Below are 22,452 nucleotides of genomic sequence, written 5' to 3' on the forward strand. Positions count from 1 at the left end.
GCCGCTACACAATAAAACTGGCTTTAAACACTTTCACAATGCCTTTGGCTCACAAGCTCACAAAACAGGGAGCATAGTTTTGTAAAAAGTAAATTAAAGGCACAGATTTTATGTAACTTTTGTACTTCCTAAATTCATTGAGCAAAGCAAAAGTTTAGTAGGAAAAATGAGAAAAGGACATTTAGTAGTTTCCTTATTGTGGCAGGCATTCTCATTACTTGATCATGGCTCCCTCTTTTTGTGTTTGTGTTTTGCCATCTGTCATCTTGAGAGGCAAATGAACCAGCTGCCATGGAGTGTGATCTTGCCCAATCAGAAATGTGGTCCTTTTCAAAGCGCATCTGTGTGAAACCTCAAAAAATGCTGACGAAAAAAAAAAAGTGTCACAAAGTTGTTAATAACATTTTGGCTGGAGAATGTTGTCACCTAGATGACCCTGATTAGCATACATGCATACACTATGCCTCATTACAGTAACCAGAGCTCATGTGCGAGGAGTGTTCAAAACCTGATTCCTCCTGTCTTGTTCCGAGAAAAGAAAAGAAAATACGACATAACAGGTTGTTACAGGCGGGGAACAAAAAAATGTTGTTCTCAAATCACACGTCTTTGTGGAACAGATGAGTGTTGAATTGTTTCCCACCAACCACTTGAGACACTGCCCATAACTTCTGCTGGCCCACCACAGTTAGTGGGGGGTGGGGGAAGGGAGGGGCCTCCCTCTGATCCTATTCTCCAACCCCCAGCGACAGCACAGCTGGGTACGTGGGATCAGCCTAATTTTCGGGTCCCTCTAATGATCGCCAAGAAGAGCAACCACTAATCCCTTAACTGAGAAAAATGATCTCCTGCAACCCTGCAGTGTAGCTCCAGACCCCGAGAGTCCAGTTAGGACCAAACAGGCACCGAGTGGGGGGGTGACATGAGCGGAGCCAGGACACCAGGCTGGTCCTGGCCCCCCTTCACCTCCCAGTTCCCTCAATAATGGAGAGTGTTGAGCTGTCCAAAAGTGATTAGCATGAGGGAGCCTCTGGCTGATTAAATAATGGGGAAATACACAAGCCTTATGTGTTCTGACACTGTTTCTGCATCTTCTTTTAGGGTGTATTTAAAGAAACAAATCTTACATGTCGATACTGACTTGGTTTTGGGCAAAGAGTATCTTGGTGGGATGAGTTTTGATATGGTTTTATTTGTGTGATAACAAAAAAAAACATTCTTTCCAGTTTCGTCCAGTTATAACAGTCACCTTTGCAAATGGAAAGCCACCCGTAACGACGCCACAATCTATTAATTCTATATAAAGGAACATTCAACTGAAAATGTGCTATATTTTATAACACTTATCCCCTGTGGGCTCAAAAGAGGGCTCTAAAGAGTTTGTAGCTTGCTGCTTTGTGTAGGATGGCAATCACAGTTTACACAGCTAAATACACCACTTCTGTGTCACACTGTTCCAAGCTCATAGCTCACAATCTCCAATGGAAGAGGTGTAATTAGCTATTTATTGGCAAAGCAATAATTATCTGGAAAACATTTAACATGAGGACCAACAGCGGAGAAGTGGATTGTAGAGCAGGAGTAATTTGAGAAGTTTCTATGTAGGTTTTTAGCCCATTTATTTTGGGTCCACGACTCTGCGTGACCGCTCTGATTGTTAAGTCTGTGAATTTAAGTCAAACTGCAGCTGCCGTGTCTCATTAAGGAGCAAACAACAAACTTTATAAAGCCTCATGTCCATTGAGCCTTTTAATACCTATCCTGCAGCGGGATGCACTTCTCCATCACTGATCCACTTCTTCAGGATGATCCAAACTATCATTGTTTTGCAAATTAATTAGACGATAACGACAAAGCTTCAGAGCATTTAGTGGTGTTTAGCTCAGTTGTGGAGATCCTGAGTGTTTGAACATACAGAAAGGGAAGTATCTATACTATATATATTTTAACTTATTGGTCACCTTTCAGGCCTACAGGTGCTCAGTATTTCATATCCAAAATATATATTTTCAGTGTAATGCTCCTTTAAACATAATCATGTTGTTCTAATGTCTGACACCAGTACATTGTTTGAATTGTATTGAAACATCCGAGTTGCTTATTTCGAGCTTAATAAAATATTAAAGCTGCAGCACTTAGTCCCATAAATTGTCTGTAACTGTAAATAGAAAAAAAAATGTACACATGATCCTGAAGCATACATAAAGAAGTATCTTGCGGAAAAGACATATAAGCGGTGCTGGGATGCATCAGTGAAAGTCTGGCTTCTCCGGGAAGGTGCATCCGACCCGTCTGATGATGACGTTGGCGGCGTAGTGTCCTGCCCGGATACACTCCTCTATATTATCCTCTTGGACCAACGCAGAGAGGTATCCTGGGTAGACAAAAGAGCAGAGGTTTACTTCCAAAATATTTTGAGGAGCCGTCAGCAATAATGTGACCCAGGTACTTATGTTTTCTGGAACAAGGGACAATGTTGTCTCATCCTCAAATGATGATTGCTTTATGTGGCACTATGATACATACACAGTAGAAACAGTAGGCTAAATGTCACGCTCATATAATCTGGACCCATTACTACGTTCTGTAGTTGGCTTGTATCAAAGGTTAATTGGGAAAGTACACTGCTATCAAGCTGTGTAGAAGAGGATTTTCATGCTGTACCTCCCACGAAGGCGTCTCCCGCTCCGTTAGTGTCCACAATAAGGTCCTGGTCGATGTCCAAAACAGGGAACCTGGTCACCTTCTCACCTGTGGTCAAGACAAGGGAGGGCTGTTCATTTAAGTCGAACAGTAGTATTTAAACTTTATTTAAAATACTCGTAGTTCACACAGTAAGACTTTGTTATAACTGGAGATAGTTGATCATCTGATTTTAGCACTTCAACCTGCTGTCGTTCTTTTTGGCTAATGAATGATGAGCAAAAATAGAAGATTTTGTAAAACGTATTTAATTATTGTGAAGTAGCAGATACGGAATTCAAAGGCAAAGTTTATAAAGGCAAAATATATATAATTTACAATGATTTAAAACTGAAAAAAGCAGCAAATCAGTGAATGTTTGGCATTTTTGCATGACGTATACAATTTCCTGTGAAATCAGGATAATTCAATTCAGTTTCAGCACAAATAACTGAATGTGATAATGAGGGACATTTCTATATATAAAATACTACATATTGTCCTGCAGTGGCCTAGAATAAAAGCTAGAATACACGATCAAACACAAAAAAACTATAGGTGAGTGCTCTGATGAATTAAAAACAATGCAAGAGCACTTCCTGCGAGTCGTTTCAGTTCAAAACGGAACCCATTAAATGAGGGTCCCTTTATTATCTTCAGTGGATTATATTGCTTCAATTATCAGTAGCATATGCACTTCAAAGAGACTTCCAGTTTAAAAGGAGAGGGGGAGAGAGAAAAAAAGAAACAAAAATCTACCAGATGACAAAGTCTCGAGGTGTAGAGTGACATTAAATCAGCAACTTATGTCAGGACAATCTAAACCACACACACAATCTTCAAACAGTCCGAGAGCGCTGGTGCCGACACAAACCTTCAAAAAGGTGCAGGAGACAAAAGACTGACATGTGGATAAAAGGAACACGAGGGGGGCTGACAGAGCTCTTATTGAGAGAAAAAAGGTTGGAGTTTAAGGAGAACATGAGGGAAAAAAAAGTTGTTTAATGAGGCTCCCTGCTAATCAAACAACCGCTCCCAGAATATCTGTGGTGATGAAAAGACACCTCACCTTGTCAGTCTTTCTGAATACATTGCGGTCCTCGTCCTGCAGGCCATGTGATACACAGCCCCGCAGCAGAGCATATGTCCAACACATGATGTCAAGGGAATCACTGTTAACACACCACCCTCTCTATCAAGGTGTGGCAGAAAATAACATCTTACAGAGCAGACTGGGTAACAGGTCAGGTGCCTTTAGATGTATCGGATAAAGAGATGGATTGTTTTTTTCACCAGGACACATTTTCTCTTAAAAAAGGAAAGCAGGCAATTGTCTCTCTGATAATAAATTACAACAGCTGATTAGCAGCATAACGACTTTGCTTAATTAATGCCACAGCTTGAGAATCCCTCCTCCCTCTTGAAACGAATGTGCTAACAATAAATTATAGTTTGTCAGTTATTCCACAGTTAAGGAACTGAAGTCGTTAGATGTGGTCGTGCTTGTGCGATGCACTTTGCGGATATAAAAACCGGATGCTTTTAAAATATTTAAAGCTGCCGCACTTGTTCAGCACAGGTTCTGCTGTTCATTAGCCTGAGGAATTGAATATAAATAACTGAGTAAATGTGTTTCTACGGTTTAATGGTTACTCTCGCAGGACTGGGTGGTAGTGGAGGAATTAGCTCTTATATTAGAAAAGACAGTTTGCAATCAGGTAACCACTCACACAAAGTGATTCTCATCTTTGTGATTACACTGCACCCCAGGTGTCGGAACTCAAGGAAAAACTTAGAATCTTTGTTACAGCAATAAACAGATTTGGATGTGCATATTTTGAATACGTAAACCGGCGAATCTTTTGATTGTACTTTAACACAATTGGGCTGATTTTATTTCTTTGTTTTTGTCTTAATAGTATTTGGCTGATTTAAATGTTGGCCTTTTCTATTTCTTTACACTGAACAAGTCCATCGAGTGAATTTGAATTTTAGAACTAGAATTGGTCGAGTACTGCTAAGCGTGGCAAAATAGCCATCCAGCATTTATTTTCCTTCTATCAGCACGGCCAAAGTTTGTGCTCTGCTGCTAAGGGAGAGTTCGCATAACCTCATTGATTCAAATTGTTACATTGGACTGACATGTTAACTCAGGTTACAGCCCAACGATTCCCCAGCCGTCTGTAACAAAGATCCAATTGGCCACATATAAAAAAAAACTCCGGCCAAGTTACTTTAACTTTGTTGTTGTTGGCTTATTGAAGGAATGAAAACATCACTATTCTGAATTCATTTCACATTAACGCGGTAATGAGATCTGCAACAACAAAAAAAATCCCCCAATCAATTAAACTGCTGCACTTTAAAAGAAAACATGTATTCTTCCACTAACATATTCTTTCCTACAGTTTGGATAGAGAAAGTGAGTGAAGCAGCAGATTGGTGGTGAATACATGGGAATGTAGTATGGGTGGGTTTTGACAGGTAACCTGCAACAGAGAAAGAAGAAAAAAAAACTAGAAGGAATTCAAATACTTCCTTCAAGAAAGCTATAATTGTGAGCTTTTGTTAATTCGCTCTTTATAATTCCCTCATTACAACTCTTGAATGGTGGTGATTAAACTCAAGAAATTCTTTCAACAGCGACTCTTTGAAATGAGTATCAATGAAGTCCTTTATTATTGGCTATTCTTTTTAACAATGCCATTTCACAGAACACGACTGACTGAGAAAAATGTTCTCCTGTATACGTATATATTTAAAAAAAAAAAACTGTATGCGCAAATAAGACGACCTCAGCTTTATTACAAAATTAGCATATGGAGCGTTGTTCTGACTCTGAAATTAGTACACGCTTCACTTGGTTGTGTGTTCCAGCATTCACTATTGTTGTTGCAACAGAAAAAGCAGGTAGATCAAATAGCTGGCAGGTCGATACACATACTTTGATCCCGTCACACTTTATCATAAAATAAAACAATTACTGCATCATTTCAAATCCTGAGCTGCTTGCGTGACTGGGGAATTACACATATTAGCTATAATTAGACTATTTAGCTGAACGGCAGGAGTTAGGAGTGTACTAAAAGTACACCATCTTTATGTGAGAAAATCTTCCCCTATAATACTTCTCCTGGAACGTTTCCTTGTTGCGTTTCCACCCAAACTCTGAGCCCTCGGAGAGCAAAACAACGTTACCGCTTTCTTGGCGAACGCGACAGGTTAGGAGCGAGTTGACATTCAATCTGTTTCCCTATCATAACCAGCAGCTTTCTTCACAATCGAGTTAGAAGAGGGGGGGAAACGTATATACATATGCCTGTAATTACTGTAACCACAGGCAAAAGATCATCGCCAACCAACATCCTTTTCAGGGAAGACATGAAAGAAAACACTTCAATGTGAGATGCCAAAGGAAAAGAGAGGGGGCTTTTCTCATAGAGCAGAATGTTCATTGATTTAGTCAATCGGCGTAGTATAGAGCCAGTATGGAACATAAACATCCCCGCATTTTAAACAGGCAGTTAAGATTTCTCCAAGTAGATATTTAAAGCATTCTGCAACATTAAATCTACTGTTGCTATTGGAGAGAGGAGAAAAAAAGAGCCCTTTGCCTTGCAGTCAGTATTCACTACTCGGTCTACCTCATGTGATTTAACATGTATAGATCGGGTCTTTTTTCAAAGTTGAAATCTGCCTGCCTGGCCCCCTCGAGGGCCCTAAAACTCACAGAGGAGCCGAGTCAGGCTTTATCAAGTCCTTATCAGCGATTAGAGCCGCGACCCCCCCAGCTGAATGATCGCTTATTAGATCTCCTCACCGGTAAGGTTCAGGGCACAATGATCTTAATTACTGCTTTAATGGGTGTATAAGCAAAAGCCTGGTGTTGTAGTTCAGAGGTGGCAGTGGCAGCTAAATAAAGGAGGGCCAGTTTCTCTGCTTCCAGCTCTTATAAAAGGCACGTTTGAAGCGTCGGTGTGATGAAAGGCTCCAAATGAAGGGCAGGGGAAGGAAAAAAATAGAACAATAACCAATTGACATCTCTTTTTTTGGAGAATTATACCATGGGGAAAGGCATTCTTCCATCCTGAATCACTACAAAATGGTTTAACATGACATGCTGAGGCTGGCAAATGATCAGATCCTGACAGGAGGACAAATTGCAAACAAAATGAGAGATCAAGTTTATTAGAGCACCGCCTCTGGGAAATGAAAATCTTTAATTCTCTTTTTACATTGACATTTATTTGGCTGGCATAAGTAGCGATGTTCACATATAGACAGACACACACACGCGTGCTGACACACCGATTCTGCTGCACTGACTGCTGTAACTGCTCCACTGCAATGATAGTGCACTCAATGACATTTATCATGTTTGCCTTTGTAGATGACATCTGAAACACATTGTCTTTCATCCCGCCTGCATTCATCATGTATTTTATATAAAGTTCACAGTGGCGCGCGGCTCTGTCTTCATGCGGGAGCAATGAGGGAAGCAGGCAGGAATTATCCATCACCTCCAGCACAATGGATGGATTCCTGTTCTTTTTAACTGTCGGGCTTCTTTATTTTCATATCCTCAGGAAAGGAAAGGAAATTTACTTCCAGGAATTCTGCTTTGTAAATGAACTCGTCCAATGTGTGTTGCCTTTTAGGAGGGGAACAGTTCACTGCACTGAACCTCAGTTTGTTTTGAATGTTATTTTGCATAATTTTTTTATATTGAGACATATAGTTATTGTTAAAATATATTCTTATTAAGAGTGTGATATTAACTCAGCATATACAAGGCAACACAAGCATTCATTAATAGTTGAGTTTGTGTCCACCTGATGCATCAATGTCTAATATTTTCCCTTTAGCTCTGTTTTGGTCTCCGACAACTCCTGAGGGAAATATCTGGTTTAACTGCTAAATGATCCACTATTTTCACCAGCTAGGCGCTAGCATTTGTTTGTCTAGGTTTATCCGAGCTTTATTGCTGAAAAACAGCTGCCTGCTGCGGCTGTAATCAGTTCAGATGAGTGTGAACCAAAACAGTAAAGTTGTGGGCCGTAAAAAAAACAAACAAAGCAGTGAGTTAAAAAACGCTAAAAATGCTTGTGGAGCTGAGAAGAACAGAATTGAGTCATAACTACAAGCATCACTTTCCATCACCCAGTCATTTTATCCATTGTTAATATAAAATTATTGATTTCAGCCACTTTTATCCTTTTTTATATTAGACTCTTAAGGCCAGGACACACCAGCCCGATAATCGCCGTCGTCAAAAAAAAAAGACAAATCTGTTTGGTGTGTGCCGTGACGTCGGCCGACGTAGAGGTCGTCGGGCTTGTTTTGAGCCGGCCGACCGTCTTTCATTTGGAGCAATTTGATTGGTGGAGGGCTAGCGAATCAGTGAAGCCCGGAAGTGAGGCGGGTAGCACAAACAGCTAACAACAGCTAGCCATCGTTTTAATGTGTTTGTTCGTTTCGTTTTGCGAGTACTCACATGCATCAACCCTTGTTGACTGCTCGACACCATGCTCGACACTCTCTGCTAAAAATTGTGCTCTTATGGTCCATACCAGGCCCCCAGGATGCTGCCTTCTCCGAGCAGCCAGCATGGACATGTGGCCAACCCATTGGTATTGCATGGTAAGGGGTGGAGCTTATTTTCATGCGGCCCGTAGGCAGATGTCCCTGTCCACACAGTACAAGCAGCGAACAAGATTGTGTCTCTGCACATTTTTTCTGGATATCAATCATAGGCTCATACTTATCTTTAGACCATATACTATTAAAATGTAAGTTTTCTCATTTCAAAACGCCACCTCAAGCGTTTTATTAGCCCAACGGCTTTTAACGGCTTTCAGTTTGTTTTCGCCAGGCTAGATGCTACAGAACGAGACACCCGCCTCCAGTCCGCTACGCTTGCCGCCCTCTTTCTTGATAGGTCCATAATGCCGCTACGTCCATGCTACGTAATGCTTTGGGCCGCATGGAATTTCCGGATTATACTTCCTTGTTGCTTCTCTGCGCCTATGAGCAGCTTTCATAGGAATGAATGGGCGCCATGTTTCAATACGGTGTCCATTTCTTTATGTGTCCATGGTCCATACATATAAATACGTATTTCTATCTATGTTTATGCTCTAGAGAGCTGTCCCATCATTTCCGGCTTTCGTATTTTTTCGGGCCACAATACAGATTAGCGCCGCCTGCTGTTGTGGAGACATTACAAGCGCGGGACGTACGGAAAATAAGCAGTCGTCTCGGTGTGTTTTTGGGCAGCGACGGAAAGACTGGAGCTTCCTGAAACGGCGACTCCAGTTTTTGGGTAGTCGGAACGTGTCGGACTGGTGTGTCCTGGCCTTTAGAGAGTCTTGGCCAAAATAGCATCACTGTTTACGGATAATACAATCAAATTCATTATAGAAAATATGGAAAAGACATGACTAATTATTGATAGATTAATAATGTTTTCCATGACATACTGTACCAGCTCATACATACTCCTTGCCCGCAGTATGAAATTGAGGACATTGGGCACATGTGGCAGTGACAATGTCCTGCAGTGCTGTAGCTGTGCTTGCCTGCAGTCCCCAGTGATGAGTGATATAGTCGGGAGTCTTTACCTGAGGGCCATCTCTCCCTGTGTTACGACTAGTCTGAAACCGCAAGGGCAACGAGGAGAGACACCCCGTGGCTCCAAACAAAGGCAAAGGCTCCAAGTAGTAATGGGAAACTATCGTGTCTTTCCCCACACCGCGCTTAAACCTGCGACCCACTGCTCAGTTGTAATGACCCTGCCTTTTAATGTTCCACTAACAAATATAGCCCGAATCAAGGAAATTGGATTGACTTAAGGACCTTACGTTTTCAACCTCTCCTCAAGGTCATTCTTTTTCAGGAGGAAAAAAACCAAAGGGAACAGTTGTAAAGAGTTGAAGCATTAAACATTGCCGAAGAACTGGCCTGGAGTCTGTCCAAGACAAGAGTTAGAGGTACTTCACAAATCAATGCCTGCTCTCTGCTGCTGCATCCCCCACACTCCTATAATGCTGCGAAAATGACAGAATGTAGAGCAAGCATTCTTTCACTTTTTTTTAAACATCTGGTGTCAATATTACAGGTCAGCTTCAAAGAAATTACCGATAGCATTCGGCTCTCTTCAGTCAGCGACTCACCATCTATTTAAAGGGCTACATTCTGCAGTTTTGAGATATGAGGTTTAAGTGAAGGGTAAAGATGTCCAAAAGGGGGGCCAGAGTTGGGATGGCTTCGAGTGGTGCTTAAGTGAAAATATGTGCGGAAAAGCAAACAAAGGCAGAAAACCAAAAGGATACAAAAAAAAAATGGGCCTACCAACAGTTGCAACAGTATCGTCCTTTCCCTGGGTGAAGACCACCAGCCGCTGCCTCTTGGTGTTTTCCTTGGGGAGGTTTTGGGTCTTCTTGGCGATCTCTGCAATGTCCTCTGTCTGTAAAGAAATCACCAAAAACCAACAAGTGAGTGTGTTAAGCTGAATGTAGGCATCATGAAGAGCAATCTCCTTGGCAAGTTAATCAAAGATCACAAGTGTGACTGAGAGAGGTCAGATTTTTTTTCCAATCCTGCCAGACGGATCAAGCAGTAATGAAACCAGATGGACTATGAAACCGCCTCCAAAAGGGATCAATATGGAGCACTCAATGATGTTTCCACACGATTACAGGAGAGCTGTGAAATATTAGATTGTCATATCGCCTAAGTGAGATGAAAATAAGCGTGTGAAGATATGCTGTTGTCAGATAAAGCTACTTTTTGCGGAGCTGAAGGGATAGGTGGTGTGTGTACTGTATATCGCCCCCCCCCCCCCGAAACAGGCCATCTCTCCTCAGCATCTGCTCAGAATGGATATTCTCGCCTGGAGACGACAGAACTCTCCGGAGTGCTTGCCTTTGATCATGAGAGAGGATAAAAAAACACACCTGTCAGTGCTACTTTATTATTAACTCATCATGATGTACTATGTGCAGGTGGAATGTCTTTATCGCCGTCTCGCAGTGGGGCGGACTTTCTTACGGCTTTTTTACCCCGTAATACAGCACACCAAGGAGCTAGCATTAAGGGTCGTATAGACACCTCTAGCATCTGTATCAAAGCTAACACTCGAGCACCTTCAGGGGCGAGCAAATACTGCGGTTATGGGAGTAATCAAGAGAGATAGGGGCTCCGATAGCCCCAGCCACACTGGCTCACTCAAAACCAATGAGCTTTTACACCTCTAAATGCTTCCCAAATGTCCTTTAATCAGCCCCTGAGAGGTCCGGGGAGACCCTGGGCTGAGGAAAAATGGGTGTAACACTCTAAGTAAGTGCTAATGGTGAGGTTAATACTGAGGCTGTTAGCAGGCGATGGCGAAGAAAAAAAGAAAAAGAAGGCAATTTGTCACTGTGACTGTAACCACAAGCACTCCTCCAGACACTGAATGCAAAAACCACACAAGGCTTCGGCACATTGTCACCCTCTGGTTTTATGTTCACCGACATAAAAGGAAAAGGCGTTCTACTCAAGTTTAGGGTGCTAAAAAGTTCCTAGGGTCGGAGGTGGTAGGGTAAAGCATAGTGGCTGTTATGCAGCTACACTCACATACATAAACACACACTATCACACACACCGACAACTTCCTTCCTTCCTTCCTTCCATTTTCCCTGGAAGAAACTCTCAGCTGACCGGTTCCTCCGACGAAAGAATGCAGAAAAATAACACCAGTTGCAAAAACAAACCAATTGGCAAATGATACGGTCAATCCAGTTAACCGCTGAATAAAATGGCAATATTGACGACAGTGCGGCAATTGATCAGACGGGAATCAACAAAGCGTGAAATCAAAAAGCCTAACAATGGTTGCTAAATTGTGTTTTCTGGTTGAAGCCAGCGAGACAGTGATCGTCTTCCCTGCAGGCTGTTTGAGAAAACACAGCCAGGGAGATATTCAATTAGAGCTGCCATGCAGATAGTTCTCTGAGCTTTTTAGAGGAAAACAGATCCCAATCAGGCGTCTGTGTTCAGATCTGCTGATTGCTGTTTGGGAGAGGAAGAGCTGTTTTTATCTTGTATTTAGACTGAATAAGAGCTGCTTTCACTTTTGTTAGTCAACCATAATGTGATGATAACAATGTTTCAGAATACATTCAAAGCATATTATCACCTTGACGTGTTATGTGTAAGCAACTTCAGAAATATAATTTATAAAGTTATGGTATCCCTCAAAAGAAGCCACCCAGACTAAAATGATTGATTGTAGTTGTTTTTAGATGCCTTAGGTACATTTGACAAAATAACTGAAATAGTATTACTGTGCTACAATTGGATGATCTTTTTTTTTTGGCTTATGGAATAAATCATATCATAAATGATATGATTAAATTGCTTTACTCTAGTTTGTACACATGTAGAATCATAGGGTGCATGCTGATAAATGGAAGGCAGGAAGAAATGTGATGTTTCCAGAGGAGGGGTGTTCAGTTGTCATAGAGATGGTTCATGTTTTTTTAAACTGATTTGTGTCACACAATAAACAGGTAGTAGGATCATTTCCTATGACTCTTTCGTCAAACCATTTCCAAGATCAGAAATGATTATGGAAGCCGATGACTTTTGACTATAATAATTCTTCTGTTATATTTGATTATTACCCACAGGTTACATATTGTATATGGGGAAATATCCATATTCTGCACTCATAACACAACTTCATTGTGAATGTTTGAATGACAATTTTCCTCCAATAGTACTGCTGTAACAATGTAACTGTTATTTCCTGCTTTGAACAAAGTTCTAGAGGCCACTGTATGCTCTATATATTGATATGTTGAAGATGTGTCAGTGTGCAAGCACGGTATGGGGGCGAGAGAAATTGTCATCCAAAGTGACAAGAAAAAAAATACAACTGTGAACCATCCAGAGATGCAGTAAGTACAGGACACACCACACGCTGATGTTATCTGAGAAATCATATTCATCCATTGCAATTTTCGCCGTGTTCTGGCAAATCAGGTTGACGTGGAAAATGTCAAAGAATTGTAAGTACTAGTAGAGTCTACACTTTGCCCTTTGTATTTTTTTCTTCATATGAGTCCCCCTCCATCACTGCCAGCACCCCCCCCTCTCCATCCCCCTCTTTCCTGCCTTCATCCCTTCTCTCTTAAACCTGTCACTGCCATCAGGATTGCATTTCTATTCCAGTCACGTTGATCACACCGTTAGTGATTCTGGATGACAATTATTCACACAGTGCAGAGCCATATTCAAGGCAGCTCTACCTTTGAAAGAGAGAAGGCACTCAAAATACCTGAGCCCATTTAAAAAACTCACACACACACACACACACACACACACACACACACACACATGCACGCGCTTACATACACACACACAAGTTATTTGTGTTTTTGATTTCACCTTTATAAAAAAAATGCTGCATGAGGAGTGTACAACATGCAGGCAAAATTTAGACCAAGGGAACTTTCATTTTTGCACTGAAGAAGTAGCCCCACTTTAAAAACACATAGTGCACGTTCTATGGGGACACAAGTACTATAATTTCCATCTCCATAATCTAAAACCACAGGTGGCTGTAATTTGGTTATTAAAAGACTACAGTGTGATTCAGTGTGCTGTAATGCTAAAGCAGCGAAGGGGAAGACATACAGTATCATCCCCGAGTGCAATGGAGATAATGAGGAGGCTTTTTAACCAGGCAACCTGATGAGCCCCCGAGCCTGCAGAGAAAAGGCTTGAAACCATGCCCAACTTCTCAGCTTCCCAAGAGGCTTTTCAAAATTCAATAAATAACATCTGTAGGCGATGTTGGGTGCAGACCTAGCAGAGTGCGTCATAACAGAGAGCTGGCTGAACAAAGAAACCATGACGACTGCCAGGTTTCCATAGCAACTGCTGCAAGGCCTGGAGAGTATAATAGCACATCAATCACTGTCCAAAAAGAACTTCATTATCAGCAAAAATAAACCTTTAGGATCTGTTTAGTGTGCAATAGCTGGTCAACTCACCTCAAAGCCCAGCACTTTGGCAAATGTGTCCGCCTCCTAGAAGAAAAGACAAAAACACAGACACAAATGAGCAGTTAATTAACAGAGTCACAAACAAGAGCAGAATGTCACACTACGTGCGTAAAGTGAAGACATCTCCTCACATGTGCAGACGTGTCACGTGAGAATAAGTAACCCGAGTTAGTGTTGCTCTGCCAACTCCTGATTTAACAGGCATGCAGCCCACCCATTTAATCTATTGCCCCACTTCATCTCATTTTACCACGGCAGCATGAGATAACACCGTTGTCAGCCCCCGGCCATGAAACCACCACAGAAACCATGAATATGTGCTGGTATGTGGGAATTCCCAGCTCTGTGTCGGCATTCAACACCCAGTATATGTTTCATTCGTCTCCCGACAGGTGCACTTTAATGGCCCATAGCAGCGTTTATGCAAGTGTTTGCTCTTTAGCTACAAATCATGTCAACTTTATTGCTTGACTTTTGCTAGACTTTTAAATATATGCTGTAGTTTCAAATTTGTGATCTATATTTTGTTAACCATTTCAGGCTTCCATTGGTTTCCGTTCATTAACATTTGGCTTGAGTTGTTTAATCCAGAATTCATGCTCCATAGTTTAAGATATTCGGGTGTATTTCTGCCCAATGTTTCTTGAAGCCATTAGTTTCCCTTAATTACCATACAATATCAAAAATGTATCAGCAGACATTTGAAACCTTCTTGATTTTGAATTCTGCACTAGTTGCATTTTCACAAGTTATTGTGATTATTTTTGTTGTGGCAAACAATTGAACTGCATTACAATTGAATTGACCATATTTATCAGATGACACAACTCAAGGGTTATGATGTTTCAAGAATATTCCACTTGAAAATGAATGTGAACCATAGGCTGTCTATAATAATACATCCAGAACAAACACTGTACCCCCAACATATATGAATGGATATCAATGGATTCCTGGAATACATCATGCATTTGAACAGCACAACAGCACTTTTCTTATGTCTATGTGTTTTAAAAATGTAAACCAACCAACCAACCATACACTTGTTGGTTACTTGTTTGGACAAGTTTCACACTGTGCATAAATGAATACAAACCAATTAATATAGTGGTATATAAATAAATGCATTTAAAATGTCAAACACAACAGGTTCATGTTTAGCAATATGGCTAGCTGTGATGTCCAATGTATGATGTGTAGTCAATAGATCAGAATGTGCAAAACCACCACTGGTGTGATCCTGTAACTGGTGACAGAGGCTGTTGCTCGTCAGTTCAGAACGATGCCACAAATCATGACAGGCAACCTTGTGCACCAAATTCACTTTTGACCCCAGATGGGGCAATAAGTTGATGCTATGATTCTAAATAATCCAATTATCTGCAGAAGGGGGGCTGGTGTTTGCGTGACCTTGGGGAGAGGTTGACAACCTGGTCCTCAAACAGAAGGGGAGGAGATGACATGGAACAATAAGGTTACAGGTCCCTGGAGGAAAGCCTCATGGCTCTCTGCCTTGGATCAACAGCACAGCGCCAGCAATATGTCAATTAATCTCCCCCCACCTCCCCACACATACACACTCAAACTCCTTCCACACACAGCGAGGTTGAGAGGCCAGACAATTAGCCTCAGTAGCCAAAAAGTCGTTTTATAATGAGTACAGGTGAGTAGTCATTGCTTTTCTCCTCCCCTTTGCCTATTTCAATCTATGGAGGGCTTACAGGTCTCACATTTGTTTTCATTTATTTACAACCACGTATTGACTTTTCTCCTCGGGAACGTTCACATCACCGAACAGCATGAGGCATCTCGCAGGGACACGAGCAGCTTGGAAAACGTCTTGTCAAAACAGTGATATTTCATCTCAAAGCATGAGAGAGAGAGAGAGAGAGAGAGAGAGAGAGAGAGAGAGAGAGAGAGAGAGAGAGAGAGAGAGAGAGAGAGAGAGAGAGAGAGAGAGAGAGAGAGAGAGAGAGAGAGAGAGAGAGAGAGAGACACACATGAATAAAGGCTGGAATAACAATGGGGGCTGTTGAGCGGCACATGCCTCTGTATCTCACCCTCCGTCTCTTGCTAGTTAGCAACTATAATATTTGTGAGAAAAGCCTTTCAAGAGAGTGTGGGTGTTAGAAGAAAAAGATAATTGAAGCGATGTCTACGAGCCACATGTGCACAGTGTAATCCCTTTCAGAAATGTATTAATTTCTATGAGCTGTTATGAATGCCAACATCAAAAATATTTGCTGCTATAAGCTCAGCTAAACCTAATATATTGGTATGATTAATACTGCATGGTGGTAAATATGCAATTACTGGGACTACACAGGCAAGTCAACAGCACAAAAAAAAAAGATAGGCAATAAAAGTAACTGCTTTATAAAAGGCTCACAGCATTAATATTCAAAAACCTTATGTTTCAGGCTGTGCATGTTTCACATTTTCACGCGAGCTGTTTTGGTATGTTGCCGTAGACGCTTTTGGAATGACGGTCCGTGTGCTTCTGCAGCTGTCGCAACAATGACGACTGCTTCAAGTGACATCTGGGCAAAATCCTCTGGTGCTCAAAAAAGCATCTAGTTTGTGTTGAGATTGCTGTGATTGCATGCTTGCTCCAAATCTGATTCCGAAAGAGATGGGGTGGGGGACTTTTGCAGATTTTTCGGGGGGGGGGGGGGAGGGGGTCGCAAGTTCTCCTGTTTCTTTTCCTCGGGCAAACAAGGTAAAAGATAACAAGGGCGGGCTGAGTGCATGAGCCCTCTGCAGCCATAGTTAGTATAAAGCTATCAGAATGTGTGAGATGTTGCTGCTGTCAGAGGCTTAAACAGTCAAAGGGATATTTTTAGAGAGCTTAAGCTAATAATCCAGAGCCCAGTCAGGGGGGCGGGAGTCTACAATATCTTGCCAAGCAAAATGAAAGAGGAAAAACACACTTCATGCAAAGGGGTAGTTTTCAAAAGCCTTACACTTTGTTTTCCCTGATACTGTATGGAACAGGAGGCTATAGCAGGCACTACTGTATATGTACTGTAGGTATTCTCTGTGACATTGTCCATGATGTATAAACTATGTATCTTCTTCCTTTTCATCAAGCTAAATTGCTCGATCTCCTTCTCGTTAAAAGAGAGGCGGGTGGGAATTCAACACCTTTTCATTTTCTCATAGGTTATGTTTGGTGACCTGTAGTTTACCTTTTGGTAGATTCCGCTGCAAAGTTCTGTAAATACAAACACCTGTTGTCAATCCATTCATTTTCAGATTATGGGTTTAGTCTAGATGGGCCCTACAACTATGGTGCAATGGTTTGTTTCTGATTGCAACAGCAAAATGTCATAACTGCAAGAACTAAACTAATTTTCAAAATAATTTTGTTTTTCCCTCCTCTGTGTAACAAGTTGTTGAGCATATGTCACAGCAAGAGTCGAAAGAGAAAATCCAATTTTGGTGTTTCCAGAAGAATCTAAATCAAGGAGCAAACCTCTGTGCTAAGGTTAATAAAACGCCATTCAGAAAATAGACATTTTGTTTGACCGTGTTAGCCTAAATCGATGCAGAAATTGAATTGTATTGTGTGTGTGTGTGTGTGTGTGTGTGTGTGTGTGGGGGGGGGGTGATACTGAGGAGACTAAAGCTCAGACAGGTTATTTACAACAACAGCCCTGTTATATAGATCAACGGAGGACAGCATCACCTATAACCCCCCACACTGCTCTGGCCCACCCGGACCAGGGAAACACATGGCATGTGAGAATGCTGTACATTACTCATCATTCTTTACCATTGTGCCCTCCAAGTTCATCATCAACTGTATGACTGGATCCCAAACTTCCTGACGGTCAGACCCCGGGCAGTGTGGAAAGGCACCAACACATCATTGACCCTACCTCTTCACACGGACGCCCCTCAGGGCTTCATGCACAGCACAACCTTTTCCTGTACTCTCTGTTCACACACACACACAACTGTGTGGCCACCCATAGCTCCTACACCACCATTTGGTTTGCTGCTCTACATTTTTTTATTTTAAATTTACATTCTATAGAATTTTTTTTAATTTTAATATAGCACTATTATGTCTTTGATATCCTTTTTCCACTTTCAAGAACGAAGAGTTATACTGCCAACAACCTTTTTAGTAATTGTTGGTGATATGAGAGAAAAAATATGTTTTCTTCTTTACATCTGGGCATTCGAACAAGAGTACATTTCAAAGAAATCAGAGTTTGATGGCTACAATCTACTAATTTAATGGGGAACGGAATTGCACAATTGCAGAATTAACCAGAAGAAATGATATTAATTATAATAACTAAGTATATTGAAAACTATGTCTAACTGGCTTAGTCATATAACAGTGCAAACAAAGGGAGCAAAAATGATCTGGTCTGAACAGATGAGTTGGAAATGACAAATGACTTGCTGTAGAAGCCTTTTAAACTAAACCGAGCACGACTGGGTCATGACATCTCAAATAATTCAGCCAATTATCACTACTTACAGATATATATAACAATCACATAGGACATGTTTTCCTCATTCCCCGCATGTAAGTGTCAGCCATCACTGAGGCGAGTCAGACAGCTTCCATAAATGCCCAGTAAAAACAACATCTGGCATTCAACTCAAGCGTTTACAGCCAGATTACTACGGCATACATTACAGGCTGGTGGGTGTGGGGGCGGACAATGAATAACTAATCAAGGCAGTGGCATCACTGGGGAATTGTTATTGCCCTTGACTTGGCCTCTGGGTCACAAATATGACTCCTCGTGGGTTGTCAGGACGTCGACCCCCAGCAGGAGTCCAGGTGTTGCTTTAAAAAGGAAGCTGCCACCTCAAAGTTATGTGGGCCGATAGTATGATAATTCTTGCTGATAGCACCTCACTCGCGCTGGGTGGAAAGGAAGGCGGCCGCCTGCTACTAGTGCAGGACAGATTAGGAGGAATAAATCACCTGTACCGAGCCCTCCTGGAGCTCCCTGGAGAATGCAGCAATCCTGCTCAAGCATGACATGCCACAAATGCCATAAACATGAGGGTAAACACACACACACACACACACACACACACACACACACACACACACACACACACACACACACACACACAGGAGAGAGGCAGGAGTCGCTTTTACTGCCTCTGGGAATTTACTCAACAACAACTGATGCCATTTTACTATCCCTTTTTACCGAGCCATTAAGTGGCATGTTTCATCTCTACCTAGCTATTTTCCTTACATTCGGGTGTGAATGTACAGGTTCAATCTGTAAGGTAGTGACAGATTTACATCCACCAGTTGAGAGTCGGATTCCAAACTAGGGCTTCTCCTTCTTACTCCAAAATGCCTTATCTTAAATTTGTCTTCTCATGAGCTGCTACAAATTTAGATAAAAAAAGAAATAAAACTCAATTATTTCCCACTCTACAAACAACTTTGTTTACCAGATGGTGTATTGTTGAGGGATAGAACATTTACAATACCTTCCTCAGTGCATACGATGCTATTCATTTCCATCTTCTATCGAGCCTCTCCACTAGCCTCGGGATATGTTCATTATATAATGCACAAACAATTCCACTTCTAAGCAGAAGTGACATTGTTTCTTTGCCCCCAATCCACATCCATTAAAATTGAGTGTATGTTGATCTGATAGTGATTCAGTATATATTCAAATTACATGTTTATTTAGTTTATTGTTTCCTACATAAGCTGCACAATGCACTCGTACAGTAAGCCCACATTAAAACGAAATATGTTTGATGGCCGAATAGCTTTCCAGTAGGAAATAAACTGCATAATGTTTCCTTAATACATTTTATGTTTATGTTGTGTTATACAAGATTTTGTCAAACCCTCCTTATCTAAAGCATGAAAAAATATTGAAGGTTATTTGAAATTATTTTTTACTGACAAGCTTTTGACAATTGCTGTTCCCGATGCAAACAATAAAAATGGATTGGGCTTTTACTCCAGCTCCATATTCTACTTTTGCAACACTGCTCTCCTTAACAACACATGGGCACTACATAGCAGCATTTCACACAAATGCCAGATAAAATTAGAGTGTGTGAATGTGAAAGATAATTTGAATGCACCGGTGAATGAGTTCAGAGACTGAGGTTCACAAAACGTACGGTTTTGGTTCAGATTCCGATGCTAATTTTACATCTATTATATCAAGATTAAAAATAGCATACAGCTGTGTCAAATACATATTTAATCAACATTTTAGTAATCCTAAGTATCGGATTGAACTTGAAACCCTATGTTAAAAGGACTCTCATTGAGATCTGGGGCCAAAACAACTTGATCAGAATTGTGCCAGTTCATTAGATATTACTGCGAATTGAACCACAGGGTCAATGTAAGCTTTCATGTGACCAATTGAAACAGTGCCCTTGCCGGCCAGAACATTGCACACCTGAAGCAACAGCCTGGTGCTCCCATCTATCACAGTCTGCCTTGCAAGGGCAGGAGAGAGGTCTCTTAGCGAGCCTGCAGGGACGGCGGTGGCAGCACCTACAGCACGGGTCCAAAGGTTAAACAATCGGAAACATGTGCAGTACATAAATATCTCCGCTGATAGCCATCTCAGCATGGGAAAGTAGGTTTGCGTAAGGGGCTAACAACAAGAGGATGTAACCTCAAATGCAGCAGGAGGGAACAGGCCGGCATTCAGCCAGCCTGGTGGGGCTAATGGAAGCCATGGCAGTAGCAGCTTTGTGCTGGGAGTGGGGGGGGGCTAGTCATCAGCCTGATAGTCTTATCAGCACTGAGGGCCTCTATCACACATCTCACCTCTGGGCTCTAACAAGGGGTCAGCACACGCCAGACTGCTGGAGACTGACTATCTCTCAAGGAAGACACTGGGTGAAGGAAAATATGGTGGATGAACAGGTCTGCTCAACAAGCAGAGCCAATGCTTTTAACTTGATTCGACTGATGTCACCTCTCTTGATAGCTTGCGATGACTCTACACTGCAGCCAAAATGTGGTCAAGCAAAGGCAAAAAGAATTTACCTGAATAACTTATTTGAGAACATACAGAAGTAATTTTTTAAAGGTAATTTTTTAGGCATTTTTGTTTTACTAGACAGATTGGGGAGACAGTGTTGAAATGGGGCAAAGAGGAGAGGACATGCAGAGAACTGACCCGGGCAGGATTCGAACCCCGGTCCGCTGCGGGGCCTTAGCCCGGGGGGGGGGGGACGACGCCCTATCAACTGAGCTATCGGCGCCGCCTCATACAGAAGTAATAACTTCAGTAAGTTTTATCGATTGTTTGGAAGTTTGTTTGGTCAAGGTCCACCTGATTGGATTGTCTAGATCCAGAACTTCCATAGTGCAAAGATGATTGTTTCCTTAGTCACACACAAGAAAACAACTGAATTGCAATCTTAAAACAGGCTTTTTTGGGAACCTTCTTCAGGGACACAACAACAATTTATCTTAAAATGTAAGTGGTAAAAGAAATGTGTTAAGTTGGCCTTGAAAACTTATTTTTCCTCCTAACCAGTGATGGGATCCCACATAAATACACTATTATCTGCTAAAGTTCTAACAATACTGCCTTTTCTCCCTGGGTTCCAAAGAAAAAGGTGATGTCAGTTTCAGTTTTTCGCATGCAAGTGAGTAATACTCTGATCAAGACACAACCACACAGTCCTGATGAACTAGATTAGGTCAGTTTGAACTACTATATATTTGAAGCCAACAATGTCCTTTAGAGGTTTATCTTCCATTGTTGGTCACAAATATTAAACGTGATGGACAAAGACAAGATTTTAAAACTAGTTTTCAGATGCTGTTCATTGCTACTATCTCTTTGACATTTTTCTGGCATGTTTGTGCAGTCAATAATGGTTATACTCTCTAGTTTTATTTTTGTTTTGCATAAATGTGCATAATTGACATCTTTGCATTTGTTTTAAGTGTAAACTTTGCCATGTTTATGAATGTAAAACAGCGCAACAAAGCTGAACCCAACTTCATCGCAGTCCGTTTGTTCATCGCAGCTTATTATCCAATAAATCCAGCAGACATTTGGTTGCAGGCGTTGAAAACAAAGGTCGAGAAAAGCAAACTGCTTTTTTCCCGCAGCAAACTGTTGAAAACAGTGACCATGACCTCCCGTGTATAATAAACATACAAGCAGTTGGCCGGCTCTATTTACCCCCTAATGAGAAACAAAGATCTGCTCTGGAGGGACTTGCATGCTTCAGACAATGAAAATCCCAGGGAGGGGAAAAAAAGCTTGCAGAATAATTCAAACCATTTGTGTGCACTAGAGACATGAGAGCTTTGTATGAATGAATTGGCCGAGATACAGAAATTTAGATGATGTCCAAAGTGTCTGTTGATTTGGTTTAAGATGGCCATTTGATGAAAAGCTGCATCGATGGCAGGGGCCCTTCAACAAGGAGGCAAAATAATTGATTGTTATAGATGTTGCAGGGAGAGTGAAATAACCACATGGCTCCTTAATATGGAAACACTTGGCATGATACAACATGACAAAAAGCCCACAATATATTAGTAAGACAATCGTTTAATTTAGTTCAAGTGAAAGCAATGGACAGATTGAGATAAGTGACATTTCTAAAATAAGCCCTAAGGTGTCATTATACATAGCATGAAGCACATTAATTTAGAATTACAGGTGGGTAGATTATGTTTGTTGATTATGTGTCTGTCATTTTCTCATCCAGAATGTTCCAACCA

At 41.4% G+C, this 22,452-nt stretch overlaps 1 protein-coding gene across 2 annotated transcripts in view; it reads right to left on the minus strand.

Moving 5' to 3' along the window:
• Positions 1–1,255: 1,255 nt before the first annotated feature.
• LOC307267059 (adenosine kinase-like) overlaps positions 1,256–22,452 on the minus strand; it is a 97,494-nt gene continuing 76,297 nt past the window's right edge. For both annotated transcript variants that reach the window (XM_080049259.1, XM_080049260.1), the window contains exons 8-11: positions 13,722–13,757; positions 10,033–10,147; positions 2,665–2,751; positions 1,256–2,374 (exon numbers count right to left, since the gene is read on the minus strand). In XM_080049259.1, coding sequence (XP_079905385.1) covers positions 2,250–2,374; positions 2,665–2,751; positions 10,033–10,147; positions 13,722–13,757 — 363 coding nt within the window. In that variant the 3' untranslated portion in view covers positions 1,256–2,249. The remainder of the gene's footprint in view (positions 2,375–2,664; positions 2,752–10,032; positions 10,148–13,721; positions 13,758–22,452) is intronic.

The sequence above is a fragment of the Ammodytes marinus genome, assembly GCF_949987685.1.
Source record: "Ammodytes marinus genome assembly, chromosome: 20".
NCBI lineage: Eukaryota > Metazoa > Chordata > Actinopteri > Uranoscopiformes > Ammodytidae > Ammodytes > Ammodytes marinus.